This window comes from Conger conger, chromosome 6, assembly GCF_963514075.1.
Source record: "Conger conger chromosome 6, fConCon1.1, whole genome shotgun sequence".
In the NCBI taxonomy this organism is placed as follows: Eukaryota; Metazoa; Chordata; class Actinopteri; order Anguilliformes; family Congridae; genus Conger; species Conger conger.
Window position 1 is genome coordinate 26,911,372 of NC_083765.1, and position 21,408 is coordinate 26,932,779.

The following is a 21,408-nucleotide window of genomic DNA, read 5'->3' on the forward strand; positions in this document are numbered from 1 at the left end:
TTTCTTCAAATGGTAACAAAATTGCGCTCTCTCTCTCTGCCTGGACTGATTGCTGTTGGGAAGCACTTCTCTGTACTGTGGGCTTGTTATTTTGAAAGCAGAATGGCTTAAGAAATCTTTCAGCGTGTGAAATCTATTTTATGCATCATGGGAATGTTTTCTATTAAACTGTGAGTGCTTGGTCAAAACACATTTGTCACTCACTGTTTAAAAAAAGCAAATGACAGCTCAGAATACGAATAACTTCTAAATTAGCTTCTTCTGCTGGCCTTCCATATGTACCTTCAACAGTATATTGTTACGCTCGTATATTGTAAATAAATCTTATTTTGAAGGTTAAGAATTATATGAGCCAACTCATATAATTATCAATCTTATACAATCAGATTCAGCAAAATATTGAACAAAACGCATGCTCTGCAGTCATGTTTTAGTTCTGCGGGTCTGATGAAATTGTATAAATGATAAGCGCCATTTCACACATCGAGCATGATGTGTGTGAAATGGTTTGGAAAATTCATGTGTGTTCAATTGAGATAAATGTGCCAGCATTGCCTTATACTTATAAATGGGAGCATACATCAAAGGCACTGTATCTTTTCCAGATCAAAATTATATACAGTGCAGTCCATAACTATTTGGACAGTGACCACAAGCTCTTTACTCCAGCACAGTAGATCTGGAATGAAACGAAGAATATGACGTTTAAGAGCAGACTGTCAGCTTTAGTTTGAGGGAATTTGTTATTACGGTAATTATAGTGTGTGTATGCTCCCACAGTATATTATGTACATCATGTGCGGACCAAGGACCACCTCCTTTCTGGAGGGTCAGTGTGTTTGTTAACTTTTAGTTTTTGGTGCCACCAATTATCCAAGCTCAATTAAATAATACTCTGGCTTAACTTAAACGATTCAATTATTGCCAGGCAAACTGTCACTCGCAAGAAATTGACCAGAAATGTCAATCAACAAATGATCTGGCTAAGTTAATAATTAAGAGAAGAAGATGCAGCCTTCCCCCCTTGTCTACTGTTGGTATAATTATAGCAAATATAATATAATTATAATATAATTATATCAAATTGCTGCATGAAACCATTCGAGATACAAATGAACACAACAAAATAAAGTAAGAGCGCACTTCCCAATTAAGATTCATTTCATTGGCAGCACTGAGCTCTTCAGCGACAGAAATACAGGTGGCACCACAGATTGAAGCCATATGCTAATCTTTCAGAAGCAAGGCCCGGTGATTCATACCCCAGTAGAGCGCCCTTCAGGTGACCGTTGGTGGTGGAAGTACAACCGGGCATCCTGGAAAACCAATCTCAGTGTTTTATTGGATCCATTTAGCTGACAAATGTGTCTTATCTGCCGCAGTCAGGAAAATTTCTGCAACCTTGAGAGGGAGGGGACAGTGAGAGAGAGAGAGAGAGACAGAGAGAGAGAGAGAGAGAGAGAGAGAGAGAGAGAGAGAGAGAGAGAGAGAGAGAGAGAAAGGGAGAGAAAGGGAGAGAGGGAGACAGAGATTTGCACCCCTTTGATATTTATATGTATAATCAATTATTTTTGAATTCACTTTCAACTTCCACATGGGAATGTCGACTCAGGCACTACAAGTCAATATGATCTTGAGGTGAGACAGACTGCAATGCTTTGGGGTGGGGGGGTGGTGTTAGGGGGTTAGCTATTAGCAAGAAAAGGCATGCAGTATAAGGGAGATACTTGGAGGGGATTGTTTGTACTTCAGTGACCGAGACACAGAGACCTGTGAGCAGTCTTGCTTGGAGCAAGAGCAGAGCCACACTGAGTGAGCTGCCCATGTGGCCAGCGCTAAAAACAATATCTTAGACATGCTCACCTTTCCGAACCCATCTCTGAGATCAGCTACGGGGTTGTGGCTGTGGCTAGGGCCAGGTTGCAAAAACAATGGCTTAAATTTTTTTCTGCATGTGCACTGCGGCCTCTCTCCGACCGAGGTCCCATTTCTCATCATTTTCAGTCCTCGGCTCTGGCCCTGGAGGGGTTCAGATTCTCCTTCTTCACAAGCCGCTCCCATATTATTGTTTTGGGATGCTTGTATTTTTTTTGTTCCTATTATCCTGCATCTGAAAAACTGGTCCCTACAGGGAGAAAAGAGTGTGTGAGAGAGAAAGAGAGAGAGAGAGAGAGAGAGAGAGAGAGAGAGAGAGAGGGGTGAACAAATCCCTCACATTCCCAAGCTGGTTATGCCATAAGGCTGAGTGTTCTGCATGCTCCATAATCAGCATGCAGTTTAACCGGTGCAAAATGCTTCTTCCTTGTTAAAAAACACAGCAGATCCAGCACAGGTCGCGGTGGAGGCTATTACAGAAAACAGGGGAGAGGATTTCAATTCCGTGCCCACTCAGGACAGTTGCCACTGTTCGGCCGTGGGAGTATCTCCTTGTTGCTGTGATTCAGTTGTACAAAGCAACCAGCCAGGCACAAAGAGCCTGGCTATGACCACATTTATTTATTTTTTCTAATTTCACAGACTGGTCTTTGCACAAAAGCATGGAGTGCTGCTTAGGCACAGATCACCGTGTTTGATCACTAGCTAGATAAAATAACCTGCAAAGCTCTCCCCCTACAAATGTTATTACAAAAGTTGTAGTACTTTTGTGTCTAGACTCTAGATTTAGAAAGTTTTGATTCTTGTCTTTAAAACCTGTGGAAAATGTGGATTTATGAAAGTCAGCAATGATTTGCATCTCAGGGAAGATGGAAGAGGGTATTTTGACACCCTCCTGGCTGTTTTTCGGCGACAAGGAACTCCTCATCACTCGTCTCCTCATCACCCACCTGGCCCCCCTGGGACAGCCGTGTGGCTCCAACTATGTTCGTGTGCGCAAGAACCTACCGTTCTCCTTACCTAGAAAGAGTGAAAACCGCAGTACACACATCCCTCCGGTTATCAGCCCACTTTGTCATATCTATACAGTAGTAGTAGTAGTAGTAGTAGTAGCAGTAGTAGCAGTAGCAGTAGTAGTAGCAGCAGTAGTAGTAGTAGTAGCAGCAGCAGCAGTAGTAGTAGCAGCAGCAGTAGTAGTAGTAGTAGTAGCAGCAGCAGCGGCAGTAGTAGTAGTAGTAGTAGTAGTAGTAGTAGTAGTAGTAGTAGTAGTAGTACAGTATTTGATCCTGAATGTCAGTCCTTTGTTAGCCAGAGATGGAGGAAGCAAGATACAAGGCTGCCTCCTAGTGGTTGAAAAGAGGTACTTCAGCTTTCTGAATCTCTGGATCCCTTTGTAGTGTTTTTGCAGTACACCTAATGCAGCCCAAGAGGGTTTAATGTCAAGGAAGAGCATTGACTGTGCAGCCTTCCAGCTCCCTCGGTGTTCCCTTCACATCAGTGAAGACGACTATGCTGGTAACCAACATGCTGGAACCAGCTGGTCTAGAATGACCAAATACAGCATTACACCAGACAAACAGCCTTCATAAGCCCAATACACAAAATTACTCAAATGTACAATTCAGACATGGGTATGACTATCACAAATCAATCTTTTCACACAGTTTGAAAGAGTAGTGTTTGTTGCTGTATCTGTGGGTGTGTGTGGGTGTGTATGTTGCTGTGCCTGTGATATACTACAAGAACATTTCTCACTACAAGGGCATGCAAGCAAGCTATCAGGCCAGGAACATTCCACACCTGTATCAGAGAACATTACAAAAGGGACTGTCAGTCAGAACATGCGACCGTGTGACCACTGTCATTAGGGCAGGGCCTCTGTGGTCCTTTCACAGCACCCTGCCTGAGTCACATCATTACAGCAAACAAACACTACTGCACAAAGTCAAAGACAGTGTGAGCGGCAGTGTTACCAAACACACTGCACTGTGCATGAAAACAGAACTTTGACAGGTTAGTTCACCGCATCTTTATTTCTGTAATATAGTTTTGGTGATTGATAAAGTTGCCAGAACAATCCTTTGGCAAAACCCTGTTTGCCAACATTAAACTGTCAGTCAATTTGACACAGAGCAGTAATTCAGACAAAGTACAGTGAATTCAGTTACAGCGCTCAATCATGTTTAAGTCTATTTAACCATATCTCATTTTCAATAGAGACCTGTTACAACAAATGCATTAGCAAGTACAGATTTACAGAACGCATGGCATTGGCATTTTATTGTCATGTTATCAAGTGTCTGCACAGTACAATGTCCAGCGTTAATTCAGCTATAGCTCCCATATGTACTCCATGACAGTTGATTTAATGCTGAAAATGTTACTGTCCTGGACAGTCTGATTTGTAGTAACAGAGGTGAGAGGTAGTCAGCCTTTGGGCTGCTTGCTTTGTGCAGGGCTGACTAACTTCAGCCGAGACTTTGGGCCATTCAGCCATTTCCTCTCAGCTACATTTCCTTGCCCCCATCAATCACTGAAAAGTGCCAGAGGGAGCTTACAATAGGAAAGAATAAAAGAAAATGGGAAAAGTATAATTACACAAACAAGCCATGTAGACTATCTCTATTTGTCATCTGCCTGTGATCTATGGCACTGGTTCACAAACTCCTGCTCCCCCCTCTGTGTATGCTGGTTGTTCCTCCAACCACAATAGCAATCCCAGAACTTTAACGAGATGTTCATTTTTCTTAGTTGGGTGCTTTTCATGCTTAGAGGGATTATTTAACTCACATAACCCCCATTATGCCTGACATGGTTAAAATATTACCTGATTTTATGTAGTAGTTTGCAATGCAGCACAATACTGTATGCAGAATATGGGCATGGGAATTTTATTCTATGGTATGCATGGCATGCATCTGTGATTGCCATTGTGGTTGGAATGAAAACCAGCATACCAAGTTTCTGAACCACTTAATCTATGGATAACCTATCACATGTCCAGTATCACAGGACATAAGGGTTTATGACACCTAGACTACATGCCACAAATACTATATTTGGTGTCAATGACATTGTTACTACCCACCCAAACAGTAATAGATGTGTAATAGATCAAAGGCTTGTACAATTACACAGGTTAGAACCATTAAATACTCCAAAGTCAAACCCTTAAGGGGACCACAACCATCAATCTAACCACATATCAAGCATACCTGGAGAAAAATGTATTATCACTAAGATAAACCAATTGGTAAAATAACTATTTTATGAACTAAGGGTTGATCTACAGGTGAATTTGGGGGACTGGAGGGGTTGTAATCTTTCTATCTCTGTCTGTTCTGACCCCAGAAAACATTTTTCATGTCTTTCCAGCCAAGAACCCAGCCATGGCTCAGTTAAACTGCATGGTACAAATAGATTTTTAAAGTAGAGTGACAGAGTGGGACAAACAGTGATATATGACGGGGTTTGAGGGGAAACTTCGTTGTTACACTCCCAGCATTGAGCCAGCAGGAGAAAGGAAGGAAATTAAGAAAATAATGACTGGGCTTATGGGAAATAGCCCAGCAGTCTGACTGCAAGGATAGGGAAGTGTGTGTATGTGTGTGTGGTGTGTCTGAGAGGAGAAAGGGGGATAATGTGTATAACATGGGTGTTTTCCCTATTGTCAGCAGGCCTGTGCACAGAAGGGCGTATAAAGGGGAACCCAAGGGGGAGATTGGGGGATTGGGGGATTGGGGGGGTGGACTGTGATCACAAAAGTCACCTCTGCTTTACAAAATAAAAATGGCTGTAGTTAAAAGGCCATCTTTACAGTGGCAAGGCAGGGGGCATATGTTGGTCTCTCTGTGCACGTGCCTGACTGTCAGTCACTCTGGACAAGAGACTTGATGAACAATGTGAATTGTACCATATCCAACCTGCTATGCACTAATTATATGTCACTTAAAAGTGAGAAGTGTCTGCAAAATAAATGTAATGTGATGTAATGCAGGTGTGTCTGTGTGTGCTTGTACGTGTGTATGTACATGTGGGTGGAGGTGTGTTTGAGTGTGTGTGTTTGAGTGTGTGTGCATGTGTGTGTTTGTACATGTGGAGGTGTTTGAGTGTGTATGTATGTGTGGGTGCAAGTGTGTTTGAGTTTCATTGTGTTTGTATGTGTGCGTTTGTACGTGTGGGTGGAGGTCCATTTGAGTATGTGTGCATGTGTGTTTGTATGTGTGGGTGGAGGTGTGTTTGAGTGTGTTTGTACGTGTGGGTGGAGGTGTGTTTGAGTGTGTGTGTGTTTGAGTGTGTTTGTACGTGTGTGTTTGTACGTGTGGGTGGAGCAGTGTTTGAGTGTGTGTTTGTATGTGTGTGTGTGGTGGCTGTCAGCACGCTCTCTTTTCCAGTTTGATCCAGATGCCCTCTTGAGGCCGGAGGATGAGTTCCCCGAGGGGGTGCAGGTCCTCCCTCTTCTGTGTCGCCTCGATGTTGAAGTTGCGCAGAATTGAAGCTAATACAACCTTCTCCTCCATTATCGCAAAGCGCTGACCTGAAGCAGAATACACAGACACGCATAAACATCCAAATACAAAGTACACAGACCTACACCAGGCACAGAGACAGATATACAAACACATGCAAACATAGACACAGATAAACCCGCGAATATACATGTTATACACATAAAATGAAGCAAAAATAATTTCAAAATAATAAGAGAAACACACACACACACACACACCTACCATATGAATGCACATACACAGACACATCAGCTGCATACATATATATGAATATCTCTCTCTCTCACTCTCTCTCTTGTGTATTCTGAGAGGAGGGACGTTACTGTTTGTTTTTGTTGTGTTCTGTTTGAGGCTTCATGAATGAATGATCGATTGCTGAAGCAGGACAGAAGCAGTGGGACAGAGTGCAGGTACATCGGCTCTGTTTCATGACAAATGCAGTCTCACCTGTCCGAAATAAAGGCTGAGCGAGCTATTGCTATTCTCTATATATTTTTAATCCCGCCATTTGTTTCCTTTTCTCACAAATAGTACTAGTTTGGAGAGTAGGCCCATGCCATAGTGGCAGCATCTTCCATGCAGCCAGGAGAACACATGGACAACGCATTACAAGCGTTTTAACGCAGCCATGCTCAGTAAATGCTGAGCTGCACAACTCTTGGTGAAAATACTGATCCTGCCCTGGTTGATACGCTGGCCAGTTAGGCATTGGTCACACTCAATACTGGCACAGGTCGGAATTAGATTCTGGGCTACAGTACGCACCTTTACCCCCAGGGCTTAGACCAGGGACATAATTTGTGGTCTGGAAGCGAGCAGCACAGTTGGATTTAATTCTCTTCCACTAAGCATGCCTGCTTTAAACCTGGGACACCGGTTAAATCCAGGAGCGAAATCCCTAGCCAATCAGCAGCATTAATCAATCAGATCGAAAAGGAAACCAGCACTACTATGTGGGTTGGATTTGAGCATGCCTGGTTTAGGCCATCATTTTTGTTCAAACCTCAGCACTCCAGATTCAAGGTTAGGCCTTGCAGATGCACAGTACTGAGCCATGTGACGCAGATCATGCTAAATATGCGCACACTGTTTTCTAATCTTCTCCAGTCAAAATAAAAAAGGAAAAAGCCTTGCGGTAAAGACAGAGGCGAGCTCAGAGCAGGTCAGCTGTACAGAGGGGCAGAGGGGACCCCGGACGCACCTATGCAGTTCCTCAGTCCCGCAGAGAAGGGGATATACGCATACGCGGGCCTCCCCTCCGAATTCTCCGGCAGGAAGCGCTCCGGCCGGAACTCCTCAGGGTCGGGGAAGTACCGGGGGTCCCGGTGCAGGGCATAGGGCATCACGACGGCGTTGGCACCTTTGGGGACCATGAAGCCATCTTCCACAGAGGTGGTGGAGCGTGAGTCAGCAGCATAAGGTGTCAACAACATCATTAAGTGTCATGATAGGGAAAAATTTGTAAGAACAGCAGGACCTTCACTCAATTCAGGTAAAGGAGTCTGCTTCATAATAATAATCATAATAATAATAGTAAGAGAGCAGCCTTACTGACGTGGCAGTCCTCACAGATGGTGCGGCCGAAGAAGGGGACAGAGGGGAAGAGCCGCAGAGCCTCTTTGATCACACACTCCAGGTAGCGCAGCCTCTTCAGGTCCTCTGTGCTAATGGGCTGGTCCGACTGGCCTGCGGGGAACATGGAGAGGATGAGGGTCCAAAAACCCAGGCAGGAGCTACTCTCACATTGAAACACAAATCTGCTAACACAAAGCAACAAAGCAAAGCCACCAACACAAGACAGCAAAGCAAACCCATCAACACAAGACAGCAAAGCAAACCCATCAACACAAGACAGCAAAGCAAACCTAACGAACAGAAAACAGCAAAGCAAACCCATCAACACAAGACAGCAAAGCAAACCTAACTAATAGAAAACAGCAAAGCAAAGCTGCTAACACAGGAAACCAAACCTGCTAAGACTTATTAATCAAGATTATTATCAAACTATCAAGATTCATTTAAAGTGAGGGAAGATTTACCAAACACATCCTGGAGCTCCTGCTGGACCTTCCTCTGGACTTCCTGGTGAGAGCCAATCAGGTGGAGGGCCCAGTTCATGGACGCTGCTGTTGTGTCATGGCCCTATCACAGGCAGACGGCAAAAAAACACCCCGTTCCCTCTCTCAAAAAACTCTCAAAATAATTGTACAATTGCTTTTATACGCTTCCAAATTCATAAGCATTTTATATACTCTACATTTGAGTATATTTCTTTGTATACATTAAACCCACATTCTCAAATAGTCACAAAATATACTAAACATGATGAGCATTAGGTCATGTGTATGGGTTTAAATTAACCAAAGAGCGTGAAATCACATTAATTAATTTGGTTGCACCAAACAAAAGCAGGGCATAATTGTTCTTCCATGACCGCTTGTGAAAAGTGTGGAAACAGGGCCCTGTGAGGCTGCTCTGAGGGCCCTGCTTTGTCTGTCTGAATTGAAATTGCTGTTCAGTCATCCACCGTCTAAATTCTGTAACCATAGAAACAGACATTATAGCTTCTGTGGCAACATTCCATCTGTAAATCCAAGCCAACAGCCGGAAGACTCCAGCACAGTGGTGTCCAGACACGGCACTATACAGGGGTGAGTTTCCCGATAGCGACACGTCTTGAAAATGCACAACATACTTCACGCACAAATTTTCAATTTCACATGCGTTTCCAAAAACATTTCACATGAGGAGAGTTTTCAAGAGTAACACTAAAGAGCTACTTGAACCTAGCCTTCCCTTCAATTAACTTGAGAGGCATGTTCACAGTACCAAGTCAAAATTATATCAAGATGTTTGTGCTAACAAATTGCACTTTCTTTAACATAACTGAAATTAAACAGGCTACACAATTTACTGAGGCAGTTTGAATATAATTTTTAAGCAACAAAAAATAAAAGCAGTAGAAAGTAAGATCAATTTCACTTTTGTGGTAGGGTAAGGGATATAGTTTTAAGGAGGTATGTTTTTAGGTAATGGTTTTGACTCTGTCAGTATGAAGCCTGAAAGGAACTTAATACGGTGCATTCAATATAATGACAACTCTCACGACCAGTCCCTGGATGTCATGGAAATAATAACAAATCCACATACTACTTGAGTTGCAACATGTTTTGGGAAACATTCCCAAAAATCTTTCAAAAACAGTTTTCAACATTAACACATCACCTAGAGCTACAGATGCATGCCCCTGCCCCTCTGAACTACATATTTTACATCGCTTCATGTGGACTTTCTACTTTCCTGGCAGTTCAATATGTGTAATCATCTGTAAAAATCTGGTGGCAACTCAACCTGTAAGCCAGTAGAGGATTGGCATCCCCCTACAGCCAGGTTCCTCTTGATTCTCACCACTGTTTGAGGGTTTTCGCCCCACTAGGGAGTTTTTTACCTCATGTGCTATGTGGGCCTGGCATTTCCTTCCCTTCTGTTACTCTGTAAAGCGTCTAGGTGAGCGATTTCTGTGAAAAGCGCTATACAAATGAGATTGTATTGAATGGAACATACGTGAAAAACAAGATCAGAATTAAGAAGTTCAGTTAACAACATTCATATCACATATTACGTTACATTATTGGCATTTTGGCAGACACTCTTATCCAGAGCGACGTACAGTTGATTAGACTAAGCAGGAGACAATCCTCCCCTGGAGCAATGCAGGGTTAAGGGCCTTGCTCAAGGGCCCAACGGCTGTGCGGATCTTATTGTGGCTACAGGGATTAGAACCACCGACCTTGCACGTCCCAGTCATTTACCTTAGCCACAACGCTACAGGCCGAATGTGTACCTTATGGGTACACATTCCTTTAGTTTGGGTGTTTATATTAGAATTCTATTCCTAAATAAAAATATAAGATGTTTTATGACAAGCATCTCGGTGCAGCCTTCGTCACAGTGCAGTAACACACTTTCACAGAGTGTGCTGTAGGGTTCTTGCTGTCTTTATGTGATCAGAGAGGAAGAAAAGCACTCTTCTGCACTTCTCCATTCACTCTACTGAATACTGCATGTGAGTACTTTATACATATCAGACATATCAAATTTTTATTTCTGACCAGAATTCTCCTTTAACATGTTTTTTTTTTTTTTTCATTTGGGCACCGTAGAGTGCCCAAGGTGGAGCAAATCCCCTGTTTCTTATTTTATATTTTAAAACATACGAACAAAAATACATGCCTTTTTAATATAAATTTCACATTGATACTGCACCTCAGTGGCATGCAGGGCATAGACGATGCAAAGCCAAAAACAGTCTTCCCATACATAAACATTTTCTGTAAACACTTTTCCTCTTCCAATAAGTTCTGTGGCCCGCACACAAACCCATTTTACACTGCTTTTTTGGAATGGCCAATAAAATGGTACATGCCGGTCCATCGCTGCCATATCCTCCTTCAGTTCTGGAGGGAGAAGGCTCGGTGTGTCCACCGAGGCCTGTAAATGGTAAATGGTAAATGGCAGGCATTTATATAGCGCCTTTATCCAAAGCGCTGTACATGCGCATGTGGGGCCAAGCATCCCTGTTTATACTACCAGCTCAGCTCAAAGTCGTTGCACTGGTGGATGCATTTTTAAAGTGCCTTGAAGTGCTTGAAACTCAAAGCACTTCACCACTGCAACTCACCTCAGACACCACCAACGTGTAGAAACCAGCTGGATGATGCACAGCAGCCATTTTGTGCTCACCACACATCAACTGAGGTGGAAGGGAAAGAATGATCTTTTTCCCGATTAGATTGAGGGTAATGACTGGGTGGCAGGTTGTGAAGGCCAGGACACCGGGGAACCACCTACTCTTCACAATGTGTCATGGGTTCTTTAATGAGCACATTGAGTCAGAACCTTGGTTTACAACAGAACAGTGTCCCCATCACTGCACTGGGCCATTGGGGTAAGATCGCCCTCTACTGGCCAACCAACATCTCTTCCAGGACTGACATACTTTCACCAAATTACTCAACGTTGCACAATAAAGCAGGAATACCCTGCAGATGACCCCCGCCTCTCGGCCTGATGCCACAGCGAATTGCACACCACCTGCAGGGCTGTCGGCCAGTTGCCACCAGCAGGCCGGAACCACATCACTTCCCCACGCACCTTACCCTGAACATGAAGGTGTCCACCTCCTCCTGGATGTCTTTGTAGGTCAGCTTGTCGCCGTTCTCGTCCGTGGCATTCAAGAGCATGTCCAGGAAGGCCCTCCGCTTCTTCGTGCCCTGACCCTTCGTGTCCGACTCTGTGTTGGCGATGTGCTCTGCTCTCTCACTGATCACCTGCAGGGAAGTAAACATCTAATTTCTGATACAGTATTTGTGATAACAATTGCAGTCCTTAAACAGCATCTTCTATTTCCAAGTGGAGTAATTATGGATGATGAAGTTTTGACAATTGTCATTCCTAACAGTAATAAATAACACAATTAACTTTATGTATACAGTATCTTTGATACAGCACCAAGTACTTTACATATAATTAAAGGAGAGAATCTCATTACTCTAACCCTTGACCTTGTCACAAATACTATGTGACTGCATTTTAAACCGTGATTAACCACAGTAATTAAGTACAGTATGTATTTCCCATTTCCCCACACCCTAGTACAGATACATTCTGACATAGTACAATTCAAATGGCTTCAATTAATATTCATGCACTACAGGCATGCCAGAAATGTAGAATTACCACAGCATAACAGAAAAACATTGTTGCAGACCTTGGTAGCCATGGGCATGAGCAGCACAAAAATGAACCAAAAGCAGCTGGTGGTAGATTACAGATTTATAACTGAACTATAACTGAGGGCCTCCATCAATGGGGCACACCTGCATCATTAAATCATGCACTTGCTAGGTACCTTTTTTGAGACGTAGTACACTCTCAGAAGAAAAGCAACTGAAAAGGTTACTCTGTGTGTCCATAGAGGAAACCTGTCCAATTCAAGGGTTCCTTGTTGGGCAAAATGGTTAAATCTGAAAACTTTCACACTTTTCACACCTACCAAGCAGTATTCCATAAAGAACTAAAATGGGTTGCCCCACAGAGACAAGTCAAAAACCCCTTTTCTTCTGAGAGTAAACAGTACGCCTCTCTTCTCTCTCTATGTGGTCTTTAGGGAGTAAGAGTCAGAGCAGGGAAATTCATCTGAGTGCACACGCTTCAGCTGCAGTACTCCAGTACAAAAGGTCTCAATAGTACAGCACAAATTCCACATAAATAAAAGAGAAGAAGGAGAAAAAAGGAATCATGCATGCAGTGTCAATCTGTTCTGCAGTGATCAGACCCAGCTGAAGGACTGGACACCCCCTCCCCACCACCACCCCCATCCACTCACCTTCTCTGTGAAAGAGTGGAGCACCTTCAGGCTCCTGCTGTGTTCCCTCCCCTCCCCCAGGATATTGTAGATAAAGTCTGACCAAAACCATGGCATCCTTTGCCTGCGGGTGATGATGTCACTCATCCTGTGAGACAGTGGCAGACAGGGGCCTTATGCTTCCTGTAGTGGACACAGTGACACTTCCTGTGGACATAGTGACTCCTGCTCAAACAAGCATGTCCATGAAAGCCCTCACAGATTATATGCATTTCTTATAGCCAGGGTCATAATCAACTATCCATCCATCAATTATCTGAACCCACTTATCCTGAACAGGGTCGCAGGGGGGCTGGAGCCTATCCCAGCATACATTGGGCGAAAGGCAGGAATACACCCTGGACAGGTCGCCAGTCCATCGCAGGGCACACACACCATTCACTCAAACATTCACATACCCATGGGCAATTTACACTCTCCAATCAGCCTAACCTGCATGTCTTTGGACTGTGGGAGGAAACCGGCGTACCCGGAGGAAACCCATGCGAACACGGGGAGAACATGCAAATTCCACACAGAGAGGCCCCGGTCGACCGGGATTCGAACCCAGGACCCAGGCATTTATCAAACATCGAGTGAATGAGCTGAATTATTTGATTCATTATGGCCCTAATTCACTGTAATTGAGAAATATAGCACAGGTAGCAGTGGGGTGGTGGCTGTGCTTCAGTCTAATTTTATTGACTGTTAAACTAAATAAAATGCCGTATGCATTAAATATATTTGACCCCTCATGCAACATGTTATTCATTTCACCAATCATCATTATTTTGCAAACAAATTGAAGGAAGGTAGCACACCGCTCCGTTGAATTCTCTATTCAGTGCTTGGTAAGCAAAACTCCCTTCTGCAGTGATTACATCATGTCTCATCCACTTAAGAGTTATGATGCATTGTTCAGAGATACTCTTCTTCTGTCACTTTCCTGTCAGCTTTGACCAGTCTGGCCATGGCCCTTTGACATCTCTCATTAACAAGGCGTTCCTATCTGCAGAAATGTTGCTCACTTTTCTTTCTTTATTTCTTTTTTGCACCATTCTTTGCAAACCCTAGAGACAAGTGTGCATGAAAATCCCAGGGATCTGCAGTTTCTGAGATAGTCAAACCAAGCCACCAACAACTATTCCATGGTCAAAGTCACTTAGATAAAACTTTTCCCCATTTTGATGGTTATTGTGAACATTAACTGAAGCGCCTGACCCGTATCTACATGATTGTATACATTGCACAGCTGCCACACGATTGGCTGATTAGATAATTGCATTAAAAAGTAGGTGTAATAATACCTAATAAAGTGCTCGGTGAGTGTACATTATGCACACTCTTATGATACAGAATATATGAGAATGCATGAGAAATCTGTTAAAGTGAAAAAAGAACGTTCTGGCCTGCCCCTATTAATGCAGTCCACTGGTGATGCAGTCTGTACACTCTGTTCTTCAGAGGTCCCTGGTCATAATGTAGTCGTGCAGAGCAGCACCCTTTATCCCACATAACCTCAGAACAGACTTTGTATCCCCTTTACTCAAACAACCAATGCCTGCCAGCTCAGTATAGCCTGATTATATCTGCAGCTCTCACTCAAAGGTGAAGGTTGCCTGTGCTGCCAGACGTCAGGCAGTCCACACACTCAAAATGTGTCACAAAAACTCCCGTCTTTTGTTAACCCCCATAAACATTGCTAAGACATGATTACTATAATAATTCAAACAATCAATGCCCCCAAGTAAATGGGACGACTGAAGAAAAACAGCACAAAATAATATTAGTATTTTGAAGTCAATGTATCGGCAGTCATTCAAAGTAATATGTTATTTCATAAGCATTATTGTATATTATCATGCAGCACCTACCTGTACACACAACGAACATACTCAGAGTCATAGTTGCTCTGCGCATAAATTTTCTTGCCCATTGCAGTCTCTGGAACATATAAATATGATGTTTCATATCAAATCTGAACAATGGGGAACATCTTCGTTTTTCATGACAGCACAACACACAGAACTGTATCAACCAACATTGCATCAACAAATATTGGGAAACCCAGACTTACATGCTTTACATTTAGTGTTAATTAGCACTATGCACGATGCAAATAGAAATAATGCTGTTGTGAATAACTGTGTTATAACATAAATAACTAATTTATAGAAAGAGCTGAATAAATAAATGAATGAATTATTATTGTGTTAATGGATGAGAGGTCAGGACCACAGATGATGTCCAGGGCACAGAGGGTGATGTGGTTGAAGCAGTTGAAGGCCCCTTGGCCCGCCTCCTTCTCCAGCTTCCTGATCAGCACCTCTGCCTGCTCATTCATCACCTCCAGGAACTCCGTCAGGATGGAGAAATGAAAGGTGGGGGTGAGCATCTTCCTCCGCCTGCGCCACTTGTCTCCAGTGCTACAAGAGAGAGGAGGGGTTAACGATACACTCAGCCATTCCCCATTGGTGGGACAGTTAGAATAGTGCACTGAAGTCCTCCAGACCTGAGTTTAATATGTAATTGCTTTCAATTCAAATATTTTCTACCCTTTGCTGAGCTTGGGGATGTGTCGCGAAGCTGGCTGACATCAGACACATTCCGACAACCAAAGGCTTTAAAAATATCGAAAATATAAGAATTTATTTGCAAACAAGCTAGAAATGCAGGCGCTAATACGTACATAGTTGTAATCTAAAATACTCAAAAAGGTTGCTAAATGCTCGGCTACCACACCACCCAAACCTAGTATCAAAAAGGATCAACCCACTTAATCAGCACAGCTGACCTTAAATAGGTCAACAACATTCCAATCAATCAATTACCTGCAAGACAAGCCCTGCTGCCCCAAATGGATGCAACTGTTTTAAAGGGCTCACCTGGTCAGTAGGCCGGTGCCCAGCCATGGGTGTAGGAACTCGTATGCGTGGGCTTTATCCATGTGCTTGGTATTATTGAGCACCACCTGGAGAAGAGCACATGAATGGCAACAGTCAAGCACCCACAACAGTCAGGCAGAAAACACACCACCAAATCCATGGTGATGTTCCTCTTGAAAGGCCACTAAAAAGGTTATACTATAGAAGGTTATTGGCCCCGTGGTGTAATTTGCCCTCTGCATTTGACCTATCGTAGCCACTTAGGGGCAGTGGGCAACCACAGTGGACCCGGAGGACCCAGAGAATCCAGTTATGAGGCCCGTGCCTTGGTCAAGGGCAATGGCAGGAGTATACCTAACTTAACATGCATGTCTTTTGTATACACCATTTTGTACAGTATACATCAACACTACTTTTGTAATCACCTATTTGAATTTATTCTAAACTTTGAACTCACTATGTAATTTAACATCGTTCCTGCTATGTGATCTTTTGCTACTGTTGTCTGTTCCATTGAGCATCAGGCATGTGAAGTTTTCCAAGTAACAGAAAACAATAAATCTGTTATTTATCAGGGGCTGGGGGACTGGATGAGGCACTACTGTTATTCCAGAAAATAATATCACATCTCATAGTAAAAAAAGGTGGGTTTTAGCATTCAAGCATTAAAAGTAGCACTGAGTCAGATAGTTGAACTTGGCACTGGTAAACATGTTGTGTGAGAGCAAAGAAGTTGTTTTCAAGGTCTTGAGAATTCTGAAAATGGGGTTACTGGGGCCACTGTCTAGTATTGACAAGCCACAGCCTCCACACTTAATATTAGAATGATTTACTGTCAGGTTTGCGGGACAGAGGAACCAAGCGCAGACTCAGGGGTTATGAGGAAACGTCAGCTTTAATGAAGCCGGCAGATCCGGGCGGCCAGTCCAAACAGGGCAGAGGTACAGAAATCCAGAGAGAGAGTCCAAAGAGCCAGGCAAGAGTGAAAACAGAAGTCCATAAATCCAAAAACCAGAACAGAACATAAACTGACATAAAACAGGCTAGAACAGAACAGAGCATAGCAGAGCACAACCGTACACAGGGAAAACAGAACTGACAAACTAGCCCCGAAAGAACAAACCAGGCAGGCCTACATACCCCAACAACTAAACGATTAACAGGTGTGGGTTCTGAGGAACAGATGATGAAAGACAATGAGAAACATTGTCAGGAAGGAAATGCATATGGGTGGGGGGCGGGATGGAAGAGAAGTAAAACAAGGACCAGAGTGAAAGCAGAGAACATTGAAAAGGGAAAAATAAATAGAAGGGTGTTCATGTTACCTTACGTTTCTTGTGCATGTCATTTACTAATTTACTAACGCTAGGGCAGGATAGGTTTATTACTAATGATTACTAATCATCTCATTATCTTGTCAATCCTCCACACCTGATTTCCATTCTCATGCTGCTCTGACAGCCCGCTGACAGCTTTCCTGGCTACTGGACTTTTTTGCATGGTGTACCGATTATGAGACTGCCTTCTCCCTCGGTACTGTACTTTGGTTTTGGCTGGATTTTACGTGTTTGAACATTGCCTGTTTTTTGACTATGTTCACTGGACATTCTCTGAATAAAGCCCTGACGGGACTTTATTACACCTCTGTTTCTGAGTCATGCATTTTGGGTCCAACCCCCCACACACCCATCTCACACAGAGATAGATATAGGGACATTCAGGGACAACAGGAGTTGTGAGAAACAGAGAAAGTACAGTCACTGGGGTTTCAGATTTCAGGCTTCAGACAGATGCGGGGCAAGCCCGAGGCTTCAGGACAGCATGGTCCTTCAGGAGAGCCCGAGGCTTTAGGACAGCATGGTCCTTCAGGTGAGCCCGAGGCTTCAGGACAGCATGGTCCTTCAGGTGAGCCCGATGCTTCAGGACAGCATGGTCCTTCAGGTGAGCCCGAGGCTTCAGGACAGCATGGTCCTTCAGGTGAGCCCGATGCTTCAGGCGGGCGGGTGGTCTCAGGCAAGAACGGGAGTCCCTCATTCTGGACCAGGAGGGATCTGGAGTCCAAGATGCCGCAAGAGCCGGGACTGGAGCCTAAGAAGGGGCTGGAGCCTGAGAAGGGGCCGGAGCCTGGAGTGTAGGGGGCCGGAAACGGACCCAGAGTCCTGAACAGAACCCGGGACGGGGTCAGGGATAGAGCTTGGGACTGAACCTGGGATGACGCTGAGGATGGGGCCTGGGAATAAATCGGGACCAAACTTTAGACTGGGTCTGAAGAAGCACTGGAGACAGGATCTGGGAGATCCCAGGGAACAGAGTCCAAGGAGGTGCTGCGAACTGGGCCTGAACACAGAGCAGGAGGCTGAATCTGGGGCGGAACCGGAAGCTGAACCTGGCATGGTTCTGGGAGTTGAGTCTGGAGTGAAACAGGAGAATGGACTTGGGATGGAACAGGAAGCTGGACCTGGTGTGCTTCTGGGAGCTGGGTCAGATCTGGATCTGGGGCAGAACTGGAAACTGGATCTGGAGCAGTTTTAGGAGCTGGGTCTTGAACAGGAATGGATACCGGGCCTGATTCTGATCTGTTCAAGACTTCACATACAGGCCAAGTGAATGGAGAGGTAGTACTGACTGTCCAAGCAGGCGGAGTATGTTCCATGACTGGCTAGTTTGTTCTGTCAGGTTTGCGGGACAGAGGAACCAAGTGCAGACTCAGGGGTAACAAGAAAACGGCAGGTTTAATGATGCAGGCTAATAAAGGGGCAGACAGAGCATAATCCGAAGAACAGGCATAGTTCAAAAACCAAGAGGTCAGTCCCAACAGGGCAGAGGTACAGAAATCGCAATCCAGAGAGAGAGTCCAAAGAGCCAAGCAGGAGTCAGAACAGAAATCCAAAAAACAAAACATAAACTGACATAAAGCAGAGCAGAGCAGAGCAGAGCAGAGCACAACCATACACAAGCGGACAAAAGAGCATCCTTGTAGTGATTTTTTATCTGTAAATAACCATTGTACACCTCTATCATAATCAAATAAGACTCTAATGACAAGGAGCTTGATCCAAGTGTGACCATGGTTACCTCAATGGTTTCCACGTGAAATAAAATAATAAAAGGCACAGGTCCGATCCAGACCTTCATCAGTGGCCTATTCCGGAATTGATCTGTGTACTCAATCAATCGACAGAAGAAATCTACAGAAATCAACACAACATTAATCAACATTCTGAAGACAGAAGTAAATAAGTACCCCATATTTGACAGAAAACACATAGGGCCTAATCCAGAGGTGTCCAATCTTATCTTAAAAGGGCCGGCGTGGGTGCAGGTTTTTGTTTTAACTCAGCAGTAACACACCTGATTATACTAATGAACTAATCGTGGTCTTTAATCAAGACATTGATGAGTAGAATCAGCCGTCTTAGTCCTGTGCTAAAACAACAACCTGCACACACACTGGCCCTTTCTGGATAAGATTGGACACCCCTGGCCTAATCAGACATGTTTTACATCTAATACTGTGATGTGATTATTTTGTACTATTGTGCACAGTTGTACCCACTATAGGTCTACCCAGATAGTTTGCTATCAATTAAGGTCCAAGTACATTGTACAATAAAACAAAAACCTGCCTGCTGGAATGTGACACGTATTGCCGTTGCTAAGCGACAGATCTGAGTGCAGTGGCCATTCAGACTGCAGAACTACATTATTGTGTTAATGAGATAGTTAAGGATGTTGTATCGCTAGGGGCTGTAAAAAAAATTGACAACAAGGCTGACGCATTAATACATAACTAAATAAATAAAGAGGAGCAAAAAAGAAAAATGTCGTGTCTAGGAAACGACAATACATAACTAAATAAATAAAGAGGAGCAAAAAAGAAACCGCAAATACTGAAATATTGTCAGGTTTGGGGGACAGAGGAACCAAGCGCAGACTCAGGGGTTATGAGTAAACGGCAGGTTTTATGAAGCCGGCAGATAAGGGGCAGACAGAGCGTAATCCAAACAGGCCAAGTTAAAAAACCGGGTGGTCAGTCCAAACAGGGCAGAGGTACAGAGATCGCAATCCAAAGACAGAGTCCAAGGAGCCAGGCAGGGGTCAAAACAGAAATCCAGAAATCCAAAAATTGAAACAGAACTGAAAAGAACAGAATATAAACAGACATAAAACAGAGGCTAGAACCGGGGTAGGGAACACAAGGGCATGACTCGGGAGCAGAGAGAGACAAAACAGGCAGGTTTACATAGACTAACAAATGAACTAAACGATTAACTGGTAGGAGTGCTGGGCAACAGATAACGAGAAACAGCTAAAACAATGGTCGGAGTGAAAGGAGAGAACATATAAAAGGGAAAAACAAATAGATGGGTACGGACGTGACACATATACATGTAATACACATATATTTCAGTATTTGCATTTACTTTTTGCTCCTCCTTATTTTTTTCTTTATTTACGCAACTTCATATAAATAAAATACATGTGTGCTGTAGAATACTATGCATCAAAACAAGTCAATAGTCGTTTAATATTGGCCACTTGTTAGCTATAATTTTAAACATATGTATTGTGCATGTGAAACATTATAAACCACACATCCAAGATGACTTTATTTGACACAAGAAAAATAAATGCATGCATTTCTTACCTTTTCCATTGGACGGGAAGGCAAGCGCATTACCCAGTAAAGGGTAGGACGGGCTGAGACCTGGAATAGGCTTCATCTGTCTCCATTTGCGCACGTAGCTGCAGAGCAACTGGTGAGTGAAAACTGCCAATAAAGTTAAGAATAAGACGAAAAGTATTGACGCTCCCAGTAATTCGCCGACCTCCTGTGCCATGGTCGTCTGTCGGCGAATGAATCTCCGAGATCGGTCTCCTCTTGCTGGCGTGAAGTAACGAACTGTGTCTGTCCTATTGAGTAAACTGGAACGATTTCCAGCCAATAAAATTACGTCGCCAGGATTTCCCCTGTTTTCCGGGTTGTTGTCTTCGTGCGGTTTAATAATTAAACAATAATTGTATAGCTTAATTGTTTTACCGTACGCTGACCTTGCACCAGCAAAGCGCGGTGCCAATGACACTAAATAAGCTGACACTATGTTTGTTTTCGCTTTGGAGGTAGATCATCTGGACCTGACTGTTTTTCCAAAACATTTATCGTTATCGTTCTAACATCCAAATCAGTCCAAAAGTCCAAATCAGACTTAATCTGGCCAGTTTCATTTTAAATTGCACACAGTAATATTTTCAGCATGTCCAATTGTGACCAAATGTGCTCATCAGCACAAGTTGTTTTAACGCAGAATATTTTGCCTGCCAGGCATCTTCTAGGCTTTTGAGCATTTCTAGCCTATGACATCAATTCACTCTTCTGAATCAGGTGAGCCCTCATTGTATGCTGGGCCTGATTCAGATACACTTTAAACGCTTCGAAAGAGATCTGAGTGCCCTTTTTTGATTAGTGTGATTTTCTGTACAACCAGAAACGATAGCGCCATCTCATGTTCTGGTGACATTCTCCTTGGATACATAACTGCCGGTGCTGTGAGTTTTGTGTTACAAGAGAACAGTGTTTGCATCAGATTTCATAATGAGGCAATACCCCCACAGAGAAAGTAACCAAGGTGTTTGCTTGTGGCTTGACTTGTTCTTAACAGGTAGTCTCCCTGGTCAAAACACTTCCCTTTTCTGTCCTTTTTCGGTCTGATCTGATGCTGTTTTGTCTCAA

At 43.6% G+C, this 21,408-nt stretch overlaps 1 protein-coding gene across 1 annotated transcript; it reads right to left on the reverse strand.

The window, feature by feature from the left end:
• Positions 1 to 3,889: 3,889 nt before the first annotated feature.
• Positions 3,890 to 20,730, reverse strand: LOC133131017 (cytochrome P450 4V2). The gene is made up of 11 exons (XM_061246092.1): positions 20,326 to 20,730; positions 18,753 to 18,865; positions 15,678 to 15,763; positions 15,028 to 15,218; positions 14,667 to 14,736; positions 12,775 to 12,901; positions 11,546 to 11,716; positions 8,426 to 8,528; positions 7,938 to 8,072; positions 7,588 to 7,767; positions 3,890 to 6,412 (listed from the first exon to the last, which is right to left on the reverse strand). Exons 1-11 carry the CDS (start codon positions 20,516 to 20,518, stop codon positions 6,249 to 6,251), a joined length of 1,533 nt encoding a protein of 510 aa, XP_061102076.1. The 5' UTR covers positions 20,519 to 20,730; the 3' UTR covers positions 3,890 to 6,248.
• Positions 20,731 to 21,408: the final 678 nt, after the last annotated feature.

What these genes read in the sequence shown, in the direction of transcription:
- LOC133131017 (XM_061246092.1), bottom strand. Translation starts at nt 20,518, where the DNA reads ATGGCACAGGAGGTCGGCGAATTACTGGGAGCGTCAATACTTTTCGTC. An exon ending in TTCACGTGGAAACCATTGAG is followed by an intron (nt 15,764 to 18,752) that starts GTAACCATGGTC and finishes GCTCTTCTCCAG; the next exon opens with GTGGTGCTCAATAATACCAA. An exon ending in TGCCCTGGACATCATCTGTG is followed by an intron (nt 14,737 to 15,027) that starts GTCCTGACCTCT and finishes TATATGTTCCAG; the next exon opens with AGACTGCAATGGGCAAGAAA.